The sequence below is a fragment of the Cyprinodon variegatus genome, unplaced genomic scaffold (genome assembly GCF_000732505.1).
Source record: "Cyprinodon variegatus isolate N-32 unplaced genomic scaffold, C_variegatus-1.0 Scaffold964, whole genome shotgun sequence".
NCBI classification, from domain to species: domain Eukaryota; kingdom Metazoa; phylum Chordata; class Actinopteri; order Cyprinodontiformes; family Cyprinodontidae; genus Cyprinodon; species Cyprinodon variegatus.
This window is the reverse complement of record NW_015151417.1, coordinates 21,344-39,889: the sequence shown is the minus strand read 5'-3', so window position 1 is coordinate 39,889 and position 18,546 is coordinate 21,344. Positions and strand designations below refer to the sequence as shown.

The following is an 18,546-nucleotide window of genomic DNA, read 5'->3' as shown; positions in this document are numbered from 1 at the left end:
TTGAAAAGAAAACTATTTAATCTGAAGATAAAAGAATGATGATGGACTTGTTCTAAAGAGAAAATACAGCAAGATGCCTTGCATCGCGTTGGTTGGACTCGTTCCAAGACAGCAGGCCACAAAAACAGGCAGACGTGTTTAAACAGATGAATTACAACCACTATTAACATCAGACTACCTTAATCAGCTTAATCCGTGGGGCTGGTGCCTATCTAAAGTAGGCAGTAGGTGAAAGGTGGGGTACACCCTGAACAGTCCACACAACCATGCCCAAACACACACATACACCTACACTGCAAAAATAATCTAAAAATGAGTATACAGTACATGTCCTAAATCAATGACATAAAATCATGAAATCATGAAATAAAATAATTATTATGCACTTGAAATAAGACAATGCAATTGTTTTCTCTTATTTTAAATTTAAATTGTCTCGTTCCATAAGCAAAGTGTTTCACTTATCTCGTTATTTGAAGAAAAAAATGACTTACTGAGATTAATTTTTTTGCAGTGTAAAGACAATTTAGAGAAGCCTATCACCTTAACAGTCATATTTTTAGACGGTGGGAGGAAGCCTGAGAGGACCCATGCATGCACAGGGAGATCATGCAAACTCCATTTCTTGACCTTCCAGGACTTTCCTACTGCAAGGCCACAGTGCCACCATGCAGCTCCCATTATTAACATAACTTTTTTAATCCCAGAACAAAGTTGAGTATGAAGTATTAACAAAAATGTAACATGGCTTCTAATTGCAATTTATGGCATAAACAATGAAGTATGAGTCCACACTTCCACATCACAGGAAGTAGGGCGACTATGTAACTGCTGTTCTTGTTTCCTGCCATAAATTAGATAAATATTTAGATTGGTTTTTAAATGGTTAAAATGGTAAATGGCCTGTACTTATATAGCTGTTTTTCAAGTCAGGAGACTTGACCAAAGCGATTTACACTACATTCAGTCATTCACCCATTCACTCACACACTGATGGTGGCTAGCTACATTGTAGCCACAGCTGCCCTGGGGCTCACTGACAGAAGCTACTGTGTTTGTGTCCCACGATTATCTGGTTTGATGTTTCACCCTGCATTTCTGTCAGATTGATTTGCTTAATCATGTGACACTGCAGAGGTAAATATTTTCATAAAGGTAAATGATGCACTCCTGAAAGCATTTCCTCATAACAAAGATGTGTCCAACCAACAACTGTCCAACCTGTTTTTCTGAAAAAAATAAAGAGTTTCATTTTCTGATGTGGATGGACAATAACAACTTGTGAGTTTTTCCAGCACATTCTTTTACAGAATCTGTTTCAGTTCTAAGGAAATGATGCCTTTGTTGCCAAAAGGAGCTTTTGCTTCCTTTTCATCTGTGGTATAAATGCTAAAAGGTCAAAGTCACGAACTGGAGACGGATCGCACACATTCTGAAGGTAGGTCGGGTCTTTTTTTAAAACTCCATGGTGAAAATAGTAGACAGTAGACAATAGTAGATCTGACACGGCTAAAACACGGAAGTATTTAGACCTTTAAGGGAATTTTTTAATGCTTCCTGAAACAACTAACTGTTGTTCAAACAGTTGAACAGTTGTTCAAGTCTTCAGTCTAATGATGCCTCATCTTACCATCAGTGACATCACTATTTCTGATCAGTTTTGGCTCAATATACCAAAGTGATTCACAGATTCATTCACTTTATTTAAATCAATTGTTAACAGAAATACATTTACTGAATAACTAATCGGCTCTGGGTTCCACTTTGACTGGTTTGTAAACCTTTTATAATGTCTGATTTTCTGCTCTCATTACTGCAGCTCCTCCCAAGAGGAATAAAGAATAAGCATAAAAAGCTTACTAAATCTTATTTGCAAATCTAAATAATAATAATAATAGATGGGTAGATGTTATTTTAAGCCTTAAAGTATTAATAATCTGATTTGATACTCTCCCTTCCTCTTTACTTTTATCATAATGTATAATTTTTATTATGTTTTTTAAACAAAAAAATTATGTTCTGTGTTTTATTTCTGAACATCTAAATAGGTTAACTTTTTTTTCAACTATTAAGATATTGTTTTAGAGTGTAAATCATTCTACAGATTTTAGACTCCTGTTATAAAAAAAACAAAACTACATTAATTTACTTATACTACAGAAAATGATTTTTGTCAAAAGAAGAGAGAGAGAGCTTTTCAAACGACCTTATCAAAAATATTATATCATAAAAACTACTTCAGAAAATAAACCAGATAAGATATTTGTTGTTTTGCCTGAAAAACTATGTTTTTTTTGTTTGTTTTTTTAAGATTCGCCTAGTTTATTTTTTTAATACTTTTTTAAATACTTTTTTTAATACTTTTTATTGGTAAAGGTTTCTCTTCTCAGAATATTTTATTTGTTCCCTTGTCTATATTATATGTATATTTCAGATTCTCTGTTAGATATTCATTTTTCTTCCATATAGCTTCATCCACGTTTACTGCTCCTTGCCACGGCAATCAAGGATTCTGTTTAAATCTGTCCACCTGTGACATGCCAGTCTCCCTGTCTCACCTGTGTTCTGTTGGTTCATCGCTGTTTTATTCTGTTTTATTCATGCCTAGTCTGGCCTTGACCGTGTCAAACTGTACATTTACACTTTCATTTCTATTTATTTCATTTTCAACTCTCTGCCTGCCTTTGGATCCAGCTCCACAGAGCAACACTGCCAAATGGAAAACCTTTCTCTCCTGCACAAGGCATGGTTTGAATATGTAAAGCCTCCAGGTTCAGTATGATGAGAATAAAAGTATTTTTTTTGTTCACAGATGGAAAAGAGTCTAAAAGAGTTCTTGGTGTCTGTCATTCACAGCCTGCCCCCCAGCCAAGGTAAAAATTCTGTGGATGATTTTCAGTTTGGTTTGTTTGTGCTGTTTGTTTGTTACCTGCTTTTAGCGGCAAACGTTCAGCTTTACTTATCCTGTGTTCATTTTGAGCAAGAGCTAATATTAATCTCAAAAGTTATGACTTACTATGTAAAGTGTAATCAAGTGAATCTTATTACAACTCCCCCAAAGTGTTGCTGGTTATTGTCGAGGTGGGGCCAGAGTCTAACCAGAGCAGTCTATGAACGAGGGGCAGGGTCCACCCTGGACAGGTCACCAGTCTGTCACAGGGCAACACAGAGACACATCGAAACAGACAACCATGCACACACACACACTGCGTCTGTCTCCTTGAACCCCAGTTGGCCTCTGCAGATGGCCGCTCACACTGAGCCTGGTTCTGCTGGAGGTTTCTTCCTGTTAAAAGGGAGTTTTTCCTCTCCACTGTCGCTACAAGCGGCCTCACATCCCTTAGTGTGAGGGCTTCAATTCGAGTCAATGAGTCGATACAATCAACTGGTTTTCCTTAGATAGAAAACTTTGAATCAATCTGACTGTATGATCTGGTTGAACTGTAAAGTGCCTTTAGATGACATGTGTTGTGAATTGGCGCTATATAAATACACTGAATTGTATTGAATTGAATTGAACTCACAGCTAAGGACATTTTAGAGAAGCCAATTAACCTAACAGTCATGTTTTTGGATTGCGAGAGTAAGCCAAAGTACCCTGGGAGAGAACCCACACATGCAAAGGGAGAACATGCAAACTTCATTAAGAAAGACCTCGAGCTGGAAATTAAACACGGAACCTTCTTGCTGCAAGACAGCGGTGCTACACAATGTATTCTCTCTCTTGTGTATTTACATATTCACAGAGAACATCAAGCTTTCCGGTATTTTTTAAGCAATGTGCTGTGTTGCTGTAATTACATCTTATCCTATGTTATTACTTCAGGTGCAACACTGAATAACACTCAGTGCTTTTCAACACTTTTTTTAATTGTTGGCTCCGACTGAAGCCTGTTTCATGGTTTGCATGACCTGGATGAATGAGAATTTGCACAGGCATGATCTATTTATAATACATTTTAACTGATCCAGCCTTCCGTATAAGCATGCCTTTGTTCCTTTGAGGATGATTTTCATCATGTTGAGCTTCAATTCTTCACCCACACATTTCCGGTTGTGGCATTTCCCAAAACGCGTTGGAAATAAATGCGAAGATGCTTTTCTGGTTGAGAGCTGTAGATGATCAGATGTGGCTTGTTTGTTGTCTGACTGTATGGAAAAAAATCTTATTTTATTTTACTCTTGATAAATAAAATTGATTTATTACAATTAATTAACAATATTTTATTTATAAACACATACTCGGAACAGTGGTTGCCTGATTAGGGTAAATGGTCCACAGCTTGTTTATCCTATGTAGGTGAGGCAAGCCAATTTCATTTATATCGCACAGTTCAGTACAAAGACAATAATAAGTGTCTTACATAAATTAGATAACAAATAAGGAAAATAAAAGGAGAATAAAAGCAAGTAAAAATAAAAAGAAATATGATAGCAGATAATATAATTTAGCGTCTACAAATAAAAATTCTTAGCAATGAAATTTTATTATGAACCTTCAGATTCCTTTGCCTTTTCTTTTGGGACTTTTGGGGAGAAACACCACCCAAACAACAGGATTGTAGTTGCAAGACTGAAAAAAAAGTTGTATATCTCACTGTCGGCTGAGGCATATGCGTCAGACAGCAGATCAACACCTCACTAATTCAATATTAGGCTAGTATTAGACATTCTACTTGAGAATAGCTTTTTGAGGTTCCTCCATGTGCCTTATTTTTTTTGAGAAACACAGTAATGTTTTCTGCATATAACATCTGCTTAGTAGACTGTGTTAATGGCGCCTTAATTTTTTTTTTGTTTTTTGTTTTTTTTTTTGTTCACTTTCTAAAAAAAAAACAAAGCCTTTTACTTTCAAATGAATAAATAAATAAAAAAAACATTTTAGCCACATTTTCTGCATCAAGGCTTAATTAATCATATGTTTGAATGTAATTTTTACTTTTATTTTTTTTAAGTCCACTTTTTCAGAGAATATTGTGAGGTTTTTAACAAGAAAAAATTTATTTATTTTTTTATTAATTATTTCACTTTTATTTATTGTAATTGTTTTATTTTTTCAGGCAATTTCTGGCAGGAATTTCTTCATGTTTCCCAGGATATCTCTCCCTTTGCTGTTCCTGTGGGATTGGCTGCTACGCTTATGTCCCTTCTATCAGCCGTCTTCGTGGCATATAAATGGAGGAGAACCAAAAGCAAGTTCAACAGTAATTGAACAATGTTATATTACCGTAAATAAAATAATTCTCAAGATTTTATCTATGTTGGTTATATTAACATATATACTTTATAAGCTATTTGAAAATCAGATACTAAAAAAAATACATTGTTATTTTGTTAATTTACTGACTCAGATGATCCAATCTGCGATGCAGGAGGCAAAGAGAATGAGAAGAATTATGTAAGTGGAAAATATTTTCATTACCTGTTTGAAAGTACATTAATGTTTAATTAAAGTTTGCTCTTTAGAGCTTTAGGTTCACATGGGATGAGAAAAAAAACATTTGTTTATGTATATATCTTATATATAGACTGGCCTTTGTTTTTCTTCTTGTTCTTTACAGGATTCTTTCAAAAACTGTCCCACCTGATATTATGTTCTTCTGGAATTCATCAGAATTTTTTATTATTTATTTACTTATTTATTTTGCAGCTACATGAATCTAAGAGTGAAAGAGAATCTTTGATCAAGGAGAATCAGGAGTTGGAGAAAGAAATGACCCAACTGAAGAACAAGTATGAGCAGCAGGTACAAGTTTGATTCATTGTATACAGCTTCAGTCCTGAGCTTTGATGCCTGAATTATCAAATTTAATGGGTGTGTCCCTAATTTGTGGTTCATTTCTTCTTTCAATTAAATTTTAAACCAGCATACACAAACCAATGATTTGGTGGTATCCCTAAAATGGACTTTTTGGATTCAACTCACCTCTTACTGTGTTCCAAAAAATTAAAAAAAAAATCCACTGAACTTTGTTTTCAAGTTTGAGGACATTTTGCTTCCCATCCAGGAAGCTTTCTCAATTCAAAATGTCAGGAATAGCATTGAGTTTAAGGTTATAAAGTAGGTTATAAATATATTTATAGAGTAGCCCAACAAGGCTTTTTTTTTGTTTAGAAAACAGGCAAATTGAAATGGCCGAACGGGTCCACCCCTTTGGGATGGCGGTTGTTTGGCTTCTTTTCTTAGCCTGCAATTCCCCATACCTGTCTAAGTCTCTGGAAGGGGTGTCGTTAAAGGGAATGGTTGGCCTCTGCCCTGTAAAGGTCTTCTGCTCCCCTGTAAAGGGGTAGGGGTTGTCATAATTGTGGAAAGGGATCAACTCAATTGCTGCATTGTAGGTTTTTGAAAGCTGAAATCTGAATCCACCCCTTCTGTTTAAGTTTGTTTTTTCTTTCTTAACATTCATGGCTTCCTTTATGCCCCTCTGAAAGGTGGTTGGTGGCAATAGATTGCAGCAAACAGTTTTAAGAACATTCCTCAAGCATCATTTAAGAGGAGGACCATACAGTTTAGATGCAATTATAACTTTGTGGTAGTAATCAAGCAAAAACAAGTATTGCATTAATCTCTGAAATAATTTTAATACTCCTTGCTAAAATGATGTAAATTATGTTATAATTTTTTTTTCTGTTCTTAGCTAGAAGACCAAAAGAAAGAAAGTGACAATCTTCAAGAAAAGATGGCAAATGGCCTTAAGACTGCAAGAAGGGATCTGGAGGTTAGAGCAATGATATAACTTTCTGCATCTTATTAATCATAGACCATAGAGCCAACCTGACCACAGCATTTTATGATATAACAATATAATATAATATAAAACACCTCCCACACAAGCTCAGGCTCCTTCCCCACCAGTGAGGTGACGTTCCACCTCCCTACAACCAGAAGCTACGAGCACTGACTGGGCTGCTGAGGCACCCCGCCTCAACCGCTACCCAATCCTCTCTGCACCTGACCCCTATGGATCCCTTTGCGGTTGGTGGATCGACAGGAGGGCGGCCCACATCGTCCATTTGGGCTGAGCCCAGCTGGTCCCTGTGGGCATGTCAGCCACCAAACCAAGGCCTGGCTCCAGGGTGGGGCCCCGGTTGTGCGTCACCCACCTTTGTTTGATTTTTTTCCATAACAGTGGCAGAGGCTGGGAACTTAGAGGCAGACTCGCCCATCAGCCAGATTGAAGTTGCCGAGGTAGTTAGAAAGCTTCTCGGGCAGGGCGCCCGGGATAGATGAGATTTGTCCTTATTACCTTAAGTCTCTGGATGTTGTAGGTCTGTCTAGGCTTACACATCTCTGCAGTATTGAGTGATCCGGCCAATAGTCTAACCTCAAATCCAGGAAACACAATGCGATTTTTGGCCCTGTTGTGGTACACTGGACCAGCTCTATACCCTTCATTGGATGCTTGAGCGTTCCTGGGAGTTCACCCAACCAGTCCACTTGTGTTTTGTGGATTCTGGAGAAGGCTTTTGACTGTGTCACTAGTGGTGTCCTGTGGGGGGGTGCTCCGGAAGTATCGGATCCGGGGCCCTCTGTTAAGGGCTGTCCACTCTCTGTATGACTGCAGCAGGAGCTTGGTTGGCATTGCTGGCAGTAAGTCAGACTTGTTCCTGGTGCATGTTGGGCTCTGTCAGGGCTGTCCTTTGTCAACGGTTCTGTTCCATATATTTATTGACAGAATTAGGCGCACCCAGGGACTGGAGGGTGTCCAGTTTGGGAACATCAGGATCTCATCTCTGCTGTTTGCAGATTATGTTGTCCTGTTGGCCTCATCAAACCAAGACCTTCCACGTGCACTGGAGCAGTTTGCCACTGAGTAAAGACCGAAAAGAGAAGATCGCGAATACAAGCGGCTGAAAAAACTTTCCTCAACAGGATGGCTGGACGCACCCTTCGAGATCGGGTGAGGAGCTCAGTTACCGGGGATGAGCTCAGAGTAGACTCGAAGGGAGCTAGCTGAGGTGGCTCGGACATCTGTTTCGGATGCCTTCTTGTCGCCTCCCTCGGGAGTTGTTACAGGCCTCATGGAAGGCTCAGGACACGCTGTAGGCACTATGTCTCTGAGCTGGCCTGGTATCACGTCGGGGTCCCCCCAGAGCAGCTGGAGGAAGTGTGTGTGGATAGGGAAGTCTGGGCATCTCTGGTTAGACTGCTGCCTCCACGCCCCTGCTCAGGATAGAGCGGAAGAAAATGGATGGATCAGTGAAATTAGTTACTCTCCACCTTCTAATGTCCAAAGATGTTTATTCTAAGTAGATTTTTTTTTAGATATCTTTATTGTCTGTTCAGAATTAATAAAGTTATTTATTTCAAACCAGTGTCCCTCCAAAGCTGCCCTGCCCTGCGGTGCTTTCTATTCTGTGTTTTGCCATATGCATGCAGAGGCTTGGTTGTTTTGACTCCCCTATATAAAGGCGTGCTCTCTGCTCCCTTGAAATGCATTGAAATGAGACGAGTGTGGGTGTTTTCTCCATTGGCCAGAAAATAATTTTCTGACAGTTTTAAATAGAGAAATGTGTTTATTTTGGACAGAGACTTAGGATTTAAATCAGGTAGGAAAATGCTGCATGTCTGTGTATAGCATATGTGGTTGCATGTTTTCTACTTTAGACATCGATATGGTAAATTTATACTAACTGGTGCTTTAGTATTTCTTTAAGCTGACTGTTCTATGAGCTGCCACCCATTTTTCTATGCTCAATAATCCATGTTAGGTTGAGGAGAGTTGATGCCTCTGTTGTTAGGGGGCTTCTCCATGATTTTACTTCACCTGGATGAATTGAATTGAAATGGAACATGATTGTAGGCTACTGCATTTAAACTGAATCCTTTACTTTTCTTGAAATTATTTATCACCTAACCTGTTATTATATCAATAGAACTGAACTAATGATGAGTTGGCTATTAGGTCTGGCTCAGATCAACATCTGCTTCTGTTTTTCTCTCAAAGATGATGAAGACAAATCCCATTCAGAGGAGGCAGAACTTTACTGAGTCACTGAAGAACACCCTAGCAATGCAGCGGATATGCAGAGTAATACAGACACACTGACACACAAAGCTAACACTTGTAAACACAGAATGACTGCTCCACTCACTGCTCTAGTTTCCTCTGTGACACTATTTGGACTACAAACATCTCCCAAGTTTACAGCGGGGATGACATTTGGATTTTGGTCTTTATCTCATTTAAACTTTTAAAGCAGCAGCTTGTAACCAAGGAAACTTTACATCATACCTTAGAGTATGGGTTGTAATTTTTGAATCCTCAATGTTTCTGAAATGATAAAGCTTTTCAGTAATCTGGTTGGTAGTGGTCTTGTCTTTTAATCTGGGATGTATTTAGTGACCTACTCGTTTCTTACTTACTGTTTAAAATAATTCAGCTTTAGTTTTTCAATTCAGTTTATTTACATTGCGCCAAATCACAAAACACATCATCTCAAGACAAAAAGCATTAGCCTTCATATTTTTTATTCACATAATGGATTGGCATGTTTATCTTTGGTAGAAAGCCTCAGATTTCATATTGACCTTTTATAATTATACTCCCCATTGGTTTTATTTATTTGTTCTTTAGTAAGCGGCTGTTTTAGGTAATCCACCAATTGGAATGTTTTTTTAAAAAGGGAATTTTCCATGAATAAGATTAAATATTACTTTGTTATTTTCATATAGTTTAATCCAGAATATAATTTAAAATCCTCCTTCTCACATATAAAGCCTTAAATTGCTAAGCTCTGTCTTATATCACTGATGTGATTGTTCCTAACAGAGCACTTTTTTAACCACTGCAGATCTTTTAATTATCAGTCCACTTTCCTGTGGAACCAACTATCCTGTTCCATCCTGTTCCTTGGCCCAAAACTTAGTTTTTTGATAAAGCTTATAGTTAGAGTGGTTCAAGTTTCCCTGAGCTATCTGTATAGTTATGCTGCTATAGCCTTAAACTACTGGAGGACATAAGGACCAGTTTTCATCATCCTGCTTCATTCTATCTCTATTCACCCATTCTGCAGTATTTGTTATTTTAGCCTCTAACTTTATGTTCTCCCTCTGCTTTTTCTGATTGTCTCTGTTCCTGTTTGGCTGTGCCACCATCCTGGAGATAAATATCAGCTGTGCTGCTGGCATCAACACCTTTGTTTGTATATGCATATAAACATGTTTTTCAGTGTGGTCCGGTTTCTCCGGTGACATTGGAGCTGGCTCGGAGCTTGTCTGCCTGGCCGTGTGTTTCCTGGACAGGGCCCCCTGTGGAACTGGTTAATAGTTACCTTTTGTGTTGTTGCTTCGTTCTTTCAGGTTTCTTCCTATTAAAAGAGAGTTTTCATCTCTACTGTTGTTGCAGGCATGCTTGGTGTGAGGGATTACTGTCAAGACAATGAGTAGTTGCAATCAGCTTGTTTTCCTTAAATAGAACCCGTATATCTATTTGAATATTATCTGTAAAGTGCCTTGAGATGACATGTGCTGTGAAATTGAGATATGTAGATAAATTGAATTTAATTGAAATGCATTAGTCTATGATTAATATTTGGTTACCTTAATAGCTTCCAAATTATCGTATTTTTATTCACATAGTCAATTTTTTCCAGGCAGATTTATTTCTGATGACATCATGCTGTAGATATTGTTATTTTGGTTTATTTTTTCAGTATAGTGGTGACTGTAATGCTACATCATTGATTATATGATTTTATGAACCTTCCTCCTCCTTTTTCTTATTTCAGCTGGAGGACCAGATAAAAAACCTCAGTGTTTCTCAAGTTAACAGCTGTTTGGCCCACAATGACCCGCTGATAACTAGGAGGAAGAGAGAGGCGGAAAAAACGCAGGTTCAAATCCAAACACTCTAAACTACTGTCTTTGGAGACTCAGTCATGTTTCTTTCTTTAGATCATTTAGATCAACCATCTTTCAACCACATCTTGTATATTCATTCCTTTTTTGCCATAAAAACAGCTTGGTTATTGCTTAAAGTAGTAAACATTGCACTTATGTTTAGTTATTTGTTTGATTTCTTTACACTGATGCAGTTTATCAATTAATTATCTGTATCTTTCTAATGATGTCCCTTTAATAAATAGGTATTATGTTTGTTTGTTTTGTAGCAAACTTGTCAGACTAACATTCCCTTTTTACCTTTTTGTTTTCAAAGACAATGATTTTGGACACAATTAAACGAGTCAGGGAGAGTTTTCCTTCACTGAAGCAGGCGGTTGCCATGGCGAGGATACACACTTTTTTAAGCCACACTTTTAACTAGTGAAACCTAAACAGAAGGCTTGAATTATGCAGAGAAACTTCAGCGGATGTATTTTTCTATTTTGTTTTTTTACAATGACAGAGGGGAATTTTAAACATGTTCTTTTCAAAAGTGTGTCAGTGCAATTACTTTGCAAATGACTTGTTTACAATCCTACTATTTAAGGTGCATCAACAAAAACATTTATTTTTTGTGGAACACAAATTTGTCTATTATTTTTCAATTTTTTTTACTTCTTGTCCTCATAAAAGTATTTGATTTGCAACATTTCCAAATACACAGCTTTATTTTTTTGTATTTCAATGTTCATATATTTAAATATAGGCTATATATGATTCTATGATTTCATGAACCTTCCTCCTCCCTCCTTATTTCAGCTGGAGGACCAGATGAAACACCTCATTGTTTCTCAGGTTAACAGCTGTTTGGTTATAAATGACTCACCAATGACGAGGAAGAAGCAAGAGGCAGAAAAAACACAGATTTTGGACACAAGTAAACGAGTCAGGGGTAGTTTTCCTTCACTGAAGCAGGCGGTTGCCATGGCGAGGATACACAAAGTAAGTCACATATTTAACTGATGAAACCTAAACAGAAGAATTGGATTATGCTGAGATACAGCAGCAGATTTATTTTTCTATTTTTTTTACAATGACAGAGAAATTTAAATGTGACCTTTTCAAAATTGTGTCAGTGCAATTCCTTTGCAAGTGATATAAACACATCCCAATATTTAAGGTGCATCAGCAAAAATATTTCTTTTTTGAGGAACACAAATGTCTCTCTTGCCTCGCATTTTTTTTTTACTTTTCGTCCTCATAAAAGTATTTGCTTTGATTTGCATTGATATTATATTTCAAAACATTTCCAAAACCTTTATTTTTTTATATATCAAAGTTCATCAATATACACATATATATATATATATATATATATATATGATTTTTTTTATATTGTCATGAGTCAACATATATCTGATGAAACTTTAAATATGAAGAAAATGTTAAATTAGTGGCCAATCGGAATTATGGGAAATGCCTGTTGGCGTTAAGTATTTCGTGGGAACATATTATTACAGTATTTTATGCTGTCACTATGTCTGTTTTGCTTATGAAGATTCTCAGCCATCCAGGTCATAGTCATTCCGTTAAAGTTCAAAAAATCCACTGGACTTGGTTTCCAAGATTTGAAAACATTTCGCCACCTCTCCAGGAAGCTTTTTCAATTCAAATGTCATGTCATCATATGTCTGTTTTATTCACCATGTCAGTCCCCACTATCCATACTCTCCTCCTTCTCCTTCTCATCTGAATTAATCTGTCGCAATTTCAGCACCAAACTATTTTGGCATATTTTTCCACTTGTATGATTTTGCACCTTCTTTCTCTGAGCATCTGTGTGCCAACCCCACCTGCATCCACCTTAAGTCTTTCCTTGTCTCCATTCCCACAGATAGAAAAGCAGAAACCTCTAAAATTCCAGCCAGTTTAAATGGCAAATTCTCATCACCTCCATCCACAGTGAGGGGAAAAAAGGGCTCTTGCATTGATGTTATTATCAAATTCTTCTATTTATACATCAATTAAGTTCATTGATAAATAATACATTTTAGAAAAAAATAAATTAATTAATTTTTTTAAATACTTTTTGATCACACTGTGACATTCTATGTGCCATGGCCAACAAGGCAGTGAAGTTCTTTGTTCATGCATGTTTCGAAACTACATTACCCACGATTCTTGGTCACTTTCATTCTACCGTATATATTCAAAATTGTATTTATTATATTTTGACTTGTGATGATATGTATAATAATTCAGTATCAGACAATTAAATGTGATCATCCAGTCAGATTGGTTTAAATTTTTCTAGCTCATTACTTCGACAGCAATCCATAAAACATTATTGCATATGTTTTTATGATTTTTTTTTAAAGTTTGAAAGCAAATCTCTTGCTTATTAATTTCAAATTGATCTGAACATTACAAAAGTAAGTGTTTTGATGTACAAGAAGAAGATTTTGGAATAAAAAAATCAGAATCCATTGTATGCTGCAGTAAATGGCAATAGATTGTAAGAAACAGATTTAAGAACATTCCTCAAGTATTATCTAAAAGTAGGACCATACAGCCTAGATGAAATTATAACTTTGTAGTATGAAATAAGCAAAAACAAATATTGTATTAATGTCTAATATTATTTTAATTCTCCTGCCTACAAAGATGTGAATTATTTTTCTTTTTTTGTTGTTGTTCTTAGCTAGAAGACCAAATAAAAGAAAAAGATATTCTTCAAGAACAGATGGAGAATGACCTCAAGACTGCAAGAAAGGATCTGGAGGTTAGAGGAACAATATAACTTCTCATTCCTTCCTCATAATCATTTGAGAACACAGAGGCAACTTTAAGTTTTCAAGTCATAGTAAGCCAAACAGGGTTTTACAGCTTTTAGGCAGTTACCCAACAACCAGAACAGATCTCAGTTTTTCAGACCAACCTGACTACCTGACCACAGCATCTTATATGCTCTTGGCATTGAAAGATTGTGGCGTGTATACAGTAAAAGAGCCTGATTTATTGCTTAAGTCTCCCTTTTTAGAATAGCATTTTGAGCCCTAGAACAGAGATTCCCAGTATCTCAGTATTCTTGTTCCTAATTCATCAAGTTAAAATGTGATTATAAGGGAGTTACTCCGAGGAGCTCCTGTTTTATAAATACAGGTTTATAATATGATTTTATTTTGTATTTATTCTGATCCTTTATTAAATTCCAGGCATCATATTTATGTTGTTTGTTTTTTTTTACTTGAGATGAAAAGAACAAAATGCCTAAGTATAAAAAGTATATATATAAAAAAAAAAAATTATCAATTTTAAAATTGATAAAAACAATTTTATGAAATTGATGATAAAATAGTTTTTATCAAACTATTTTGATAAAAACAATTTTATCAAAATGGATAAAATTGATAAATGGGGGGGGTTAACACTTTGTTGGGTTTGGAGATTTTTGGGGGTTTTTTTTAGCCCTTAATTTTGTCGGTCAGGTCCTGTTCCTATTATTTCTGTCTCTAATCAGGCCAGGATGCAGCACAGTCTCCATTTATTCAAACTGTCTGTCTATTTTTTAAAACTGTGATCTGAAACAGTTAAGGCAAAAAGATAAAAAATATTTAATAAATAAACAATATAACAAATGTAGTTTTTTGCATTTAAGTTCAATATTATTGCTCTTTCTGCTCACCCTGGGCAAACCGCCAGGAGGCTGACAGCAACCTGAGGCAGAAAGATGATGAACTGCAGAAGATCATTGAGAGGCTAAACGAAACGACTGAAGAGCACAAGCAGCAGACTGTGGTTGGTTCTAGTTTTTCTTCTTGTTCTTTAAAGGATTTTTTCTAAAACTGTCCAACATTACATTAGGGCTGCTGGAATTCATCAGAATGTTTTTTGTTTGTTTGTTTGTTTTGTTTTTTTTTTGCAGCTACATGAATCTAAGAGTGAAACAGAATCTTTGATCAAGAAGAATCAGGAGCTGGAGAAAGAAATGACCCAACTGAAGAACAAGTATGAGCAGCAGGTACAAGTAAAATCATGTTGTTTTGTTTTCATTCACTGAATAGAGCTTTAGACTTAAGCCTTGATATCTGAAACATCATATAGGATGGATTTGTCCCTAATTTGCAGCTCATGTCTTTTTCTGTAACTTCAGTCTGATCCTGAAGCCCAGCAGGAGCTAAAGGATGAACAGCAGGAGAGCAGTGATGCTACAGAAAGTCCAAAGGAGCTGAAAACAGAACCGGAAAACGAGAACCAAAAGGTTAAGCTCTTTATTACAATTTCATGTTTAAATTTCTTCTTAAATAGAAAAAAATTCTGTTCATATTACTGTCCGAAAAAAAAAAAGATGAGTCATTGGTTTTTCAGCAATCCCTCATGCTGAGCTTGTAGTAAAATAAAGACCCCCCAACATAACCCTGCNATCAATTTTAAAATTGATAAAAACAATTTTATGAAATTGATGATAAAATAGTTTTTATCAAACAATTTTGATAAAAACAATTTTATCAAAATGGATAAAATTGATAAATGGGGGGGGTTAACACTTTGTTGGGTTTGGAGATTTTTGGGGGTTTTTTTTAGCCCTTAATTTTGTCGGTCAGGTCCTGTTCCTATTATTTCTGTCTCTAATCAGGCCAGGATGCAGCACAGTCTCCATTTATTCAAACTGTCTGTCTATTTTTTAAAACTGTGATCTGAAACAGTTAAGGCAAAAAGATAAAAAATATTTAATAAATAAACAATATAACAAATGTAGTTTTTTGCATTTAAGTTCAATATTATTGCTCTTTCTGCTCACCCTGGGCAAACCGCCAGGAGGCTGACAGCAACCTGAGGCAGAAAGATGATGAACTGCAGAAGATCATTGAGAGGCTAAACGAAACGACTGAAGAGCACAAGCAGCAGACTGTGGTTGGTTCTTGTTTTTCTTCTTGTTCTTTAAAGGATTTTTTCTAAAACTGTCCAACATTACATTAGGGTCTGCTGGAATTCATCAGAATGTTATTTTATTTTTTTTTTTATTATTTTTTTTTTTTGCAGCTACATGAATCTAAGAGTGAAACAGAATCTTTGATCAAGAAGAATCAGGAGTTGGAGAAAGAAATTACCCAACTGAAGAACAAGTATGAGCAGCAGGTACAAGTTAAATCATGTTGTTCTGTTTTCATTCACTGAATAGATCTTTAGACCTAAGCTTTGATGCCTGGAACATCATATAGGATGGATTTGTCCCTAATTTGCAGCTCATGTCTTTTTCTGTAACTTCAGTCTGATGCTGAAGCCCAGCAGGAGCTAAAGGATGAACAGCAGGAGAGCAGTGATGCTACAGAAAGTCCAAAGGAGCTGAAAACAGAACCGGAAAACGAGAACCAAAAGGTTAAGCTCTTTATTACAATTTCATGTTTAAATTTCTTCTTAAATAGAAAAAAATTCTGTTCATATTATTGTCCGAAAAAAAAAAGATGAGTCATTGGTTTTTCAGCAATCCCTCATGCTGAGCTTGTAGTAAAATAAAGACCCCCCAACATAACCCTGCGCAATATGGGAAGTCTTTTGGGGTTTCATGAGAAAAAAACACTCAGGCAAAAATCCTATACATTTAGTTGTATTTGTTTCTACATTATCTGTAATCTAAGCTGGAGACTTTTTCTAATACGGAGGAGAATTTCTATCAGGGAAATGAGGAGGACCGAAAACTCCCAACAGGTGTTAATAAAAGAGCCAGAAAACAACCAGAAGCAGGCATAACCTTTAAATTTATTCCAGCTTCTAGAAATAAAGATTCAAAATCTCTGTTTATCATTATCAGTACGGCATAACTCCAGTCTATTCATTTCTTTTCTACTCACTAAGAAATTGGTTTATTTTGGGGAAAAAAAGGTGTCTAACACTACATTATACTGAATGAATAATGAATAAAACAATAGTTCTCATACTGGCTTATAATTCTGGTAAAAGTTGTAAGTTTCTGAAGAAAAAACCACAACAACTAAAGTTATTTCTGTGCTTCAACATGCATTTCTGTTTAATTGCAGCAGAATAAGGAGCAGCCTGAAAGGTTTCTGGTTGCTGAGGAGCTGAAAGTGGAGACTGAGATTTCAGAGGGCAGGGACCTCAGGAAAGAGGTGACTTTGCCTCTTATGTCTGCTCATTTTTTAGCATTTGATTGATAATAAAAAAAAAAAAAAATAAAAAAAAATAAAAAAAAACTTCAGTTTTTAATCATTAACCTTCCCCACTCTCTGGTCTTTAGCATCTTGTTTTTGTCTTACTTTAATTTCACTATGTTATACAACATAAAATGTATATGAGGTTAGAGAAATATGATTGTGTCAAAAGTTGCAGTGATGTCACTTTGACTAAACCTTTTATTTCCTCAGTAAAAACTTTTCTTTGTATTACTATTCTAAAACAGCAAAGACGTGTATTTCTTCCTTTATTTACAACCAATAATAGACTAACCAAACATTTAAAGATTTAACCCTATAAAAGAAGTCTAACTGAATTAGGAAAGTAAAATTAACAATTAAAAATGATTTATGGTTTATTTATTTAATACAGGGACAACAAACAGAACACATAAAGCACAGAGATGCCCTGACAGAGGTTATAGCGTTGTTGTCTCTAACAAAGCTGTTACAAAAAAAAGCATTAGAAAAAGGTAAAAACAACTGGATGCTATTAAATAAATAAAAGGTTATTTAAAAAATCAAAAAGACACCATCAGCAATACAATGCAAGAACAAAAACACAAACCTTCCTCACTGATGTCACTCAGTCACACATCTGCTCACATTCAACAAAAAGAAGGGAAAAAAATGCATTTAAACAGGCTGACACCATTCAGCTAAATACAGTTCTACATCAGGCAGAACAACAAATATCTCCCTGGTCTGAAAAGTTCAAAGTAGCCACATCAGTTTACATTATGAGATTCTATTTAGAGGAAGCCTTATTTATGTCATGTGTGTGAATTAATAAATATTGCATAACAAAAGGTCTGTTAGCAAAGTATTTCAGTGACGAACAATGAACATTTATTTTTATTTTTATTATAATAATTGCACATTTTAATGTTCATCTGATGCTTTGCTACTTTGAAAATAACAAATGTTTTCCACTAGAGGGCGCTATTGGTGATACTGCACTTAAAGAGTAGGAAATAAAACAGTCTCTAATGGTTCATATTCAAAGAAGAAACTAGTGATTTGGATATGTTTGTTCTTTTTTGCTTTGTATGTTATGCTGAAATAGTTTTATTTTTATTTTATCTATTTTTTTTAGTTGCAAGACCTGAAGATTTATTCTGAGCTTCTTGCAGCGAAGAACCAGCAGCTGGAGGCTCAGCTGGCTGAACTGAAAGAGAGATACAAGCAGGAGGTAAAACCTTATAACTGGGAGCATCAAGTTTATTTTATTTGCTGGACCATTTAATTAAATCTTCTTGATACTTCAGTTTAGAACAAGAATAGAGGAAGAGCAACAGTGGAGGGAGGAGCTTGAGGAAGACGTGGAGATTCTGAGGAAGGAACTAGAAAAGCAGACAGAGGTTTGTTTTTGTTTTTCCAACATTTCTCTCTTTTTATGGATTTATGTTTACTCTGGCTCAGTCAGTAGACTCTATGTATTTTTTTTTCTACTGTACAGGTGTTGTTTTGACAGACTGGTTTCCATTTCTCTCCTCAGTATCATGCAATCCAAGCAGGAGCAGAATCAGA

General features: G+C 35.9%; 1 protein-coding gene and 3 long non-coding RNA genes across 5 annotated transcripts; all 4 read left to right on the top strand.

Moving 5' to 3' along the window:
* The first annotated feature begins 1,284 nt into the window (after window positions 1–1,284).
* LOC107100371 lies at window positions 1,285–5,192 on the top strand. The gene is made up of 3 exons (XR_001482003.1): window positions 1,285–1,438; window positions 2,813–2,873; window positions 5,061–5,192. It is a non-coding gene; the product is annotated as an uncharacterized LOC107100371 (long non-coding RNA).
* A 480-nt stretch (window positions 5,193–5,672) lies between these two features.
* On the top strand, window positions 5,673–15,217 carry LOC107100362 (M protein, serotype 12-like). Its single transcript, XM_015398821.1, has 10 exons — window positions 5,673–5,746; window positions 6,639–6,719; window positions 8,949–9,032; window positions 10,732–10,836; window positions 11,645–11,827; window positions 13,527–13,607; window positions 14,528–14,623; window positions 14,751–14,846; window positions 14,979–15,086; window positions 15,194–15,217. The coding sequence occupies exons 1-10, from the start codon at window positions 5,714–5,716 to the stop codon at window positions 15,215–15,217; spliced, it is 891 nt and encodes a 296-aa protein (XP_015254307.1). The 5' UTR covers window positions 5,673–5,713.
* A 424-nt stretch (window positions 15,218–15,641) lies between these two features.
* LOC107100369 lies at window positions 15,642–16,956 on the top strand. 2 transcript variants are annotated; one of them, XR_001482002.1, is made up of 4 exons: window positions 15,642–15,739; window positions 15,869–15,964; window positions 16,097–16,204; window positions 16,867–16,956. It is a non-coding gene; the product is annotated as an uncharacterized LOC107100369 (long non-coding RNA). The 2 variants fall into 2 exon arrangements; XR_001482001.1 differs by having other exon boundaries at window positions 16,864–16,956.
* A 1,157-nt stretch (window positions 16,957–18,113) lies between these two features.
* LOC107100374 lies at window positions 18,114–18,546 on the top strand. The gene is made up of 3 exons (XR_001482006.1): window positions 18,114–18,208; window positions 18,285–18,377; window positions 18,515–18,546. It is a non-coding gene; the product is annotated as an uncharacterized LOC107100374 (long non-coding RNA).

Bases quoted from the DNA above. Each gene is read 5' to 3' on its own strand.
- LOC107100362 (XM_015398821.1), top strand. From the start codon at position 5,714: ATGACCCAACTGAAGAACAAGTATGAGCAGCAG. The intron at 6,720-8,948 runs GTTAGAGCAATG...TTTCTCTCAAAG, and splicing joins CTGCAAGAAGGGATCTGGAG to ATGATGAAGACAAATCCCAT. The intron at 15,087-15,193 runs GTTAAGCTCTTT...TTGGTTTTTCAG, and splicing joins CGGAAAACGAGAACCAAAAG to CAATCCCTCATGCTGAGCTT.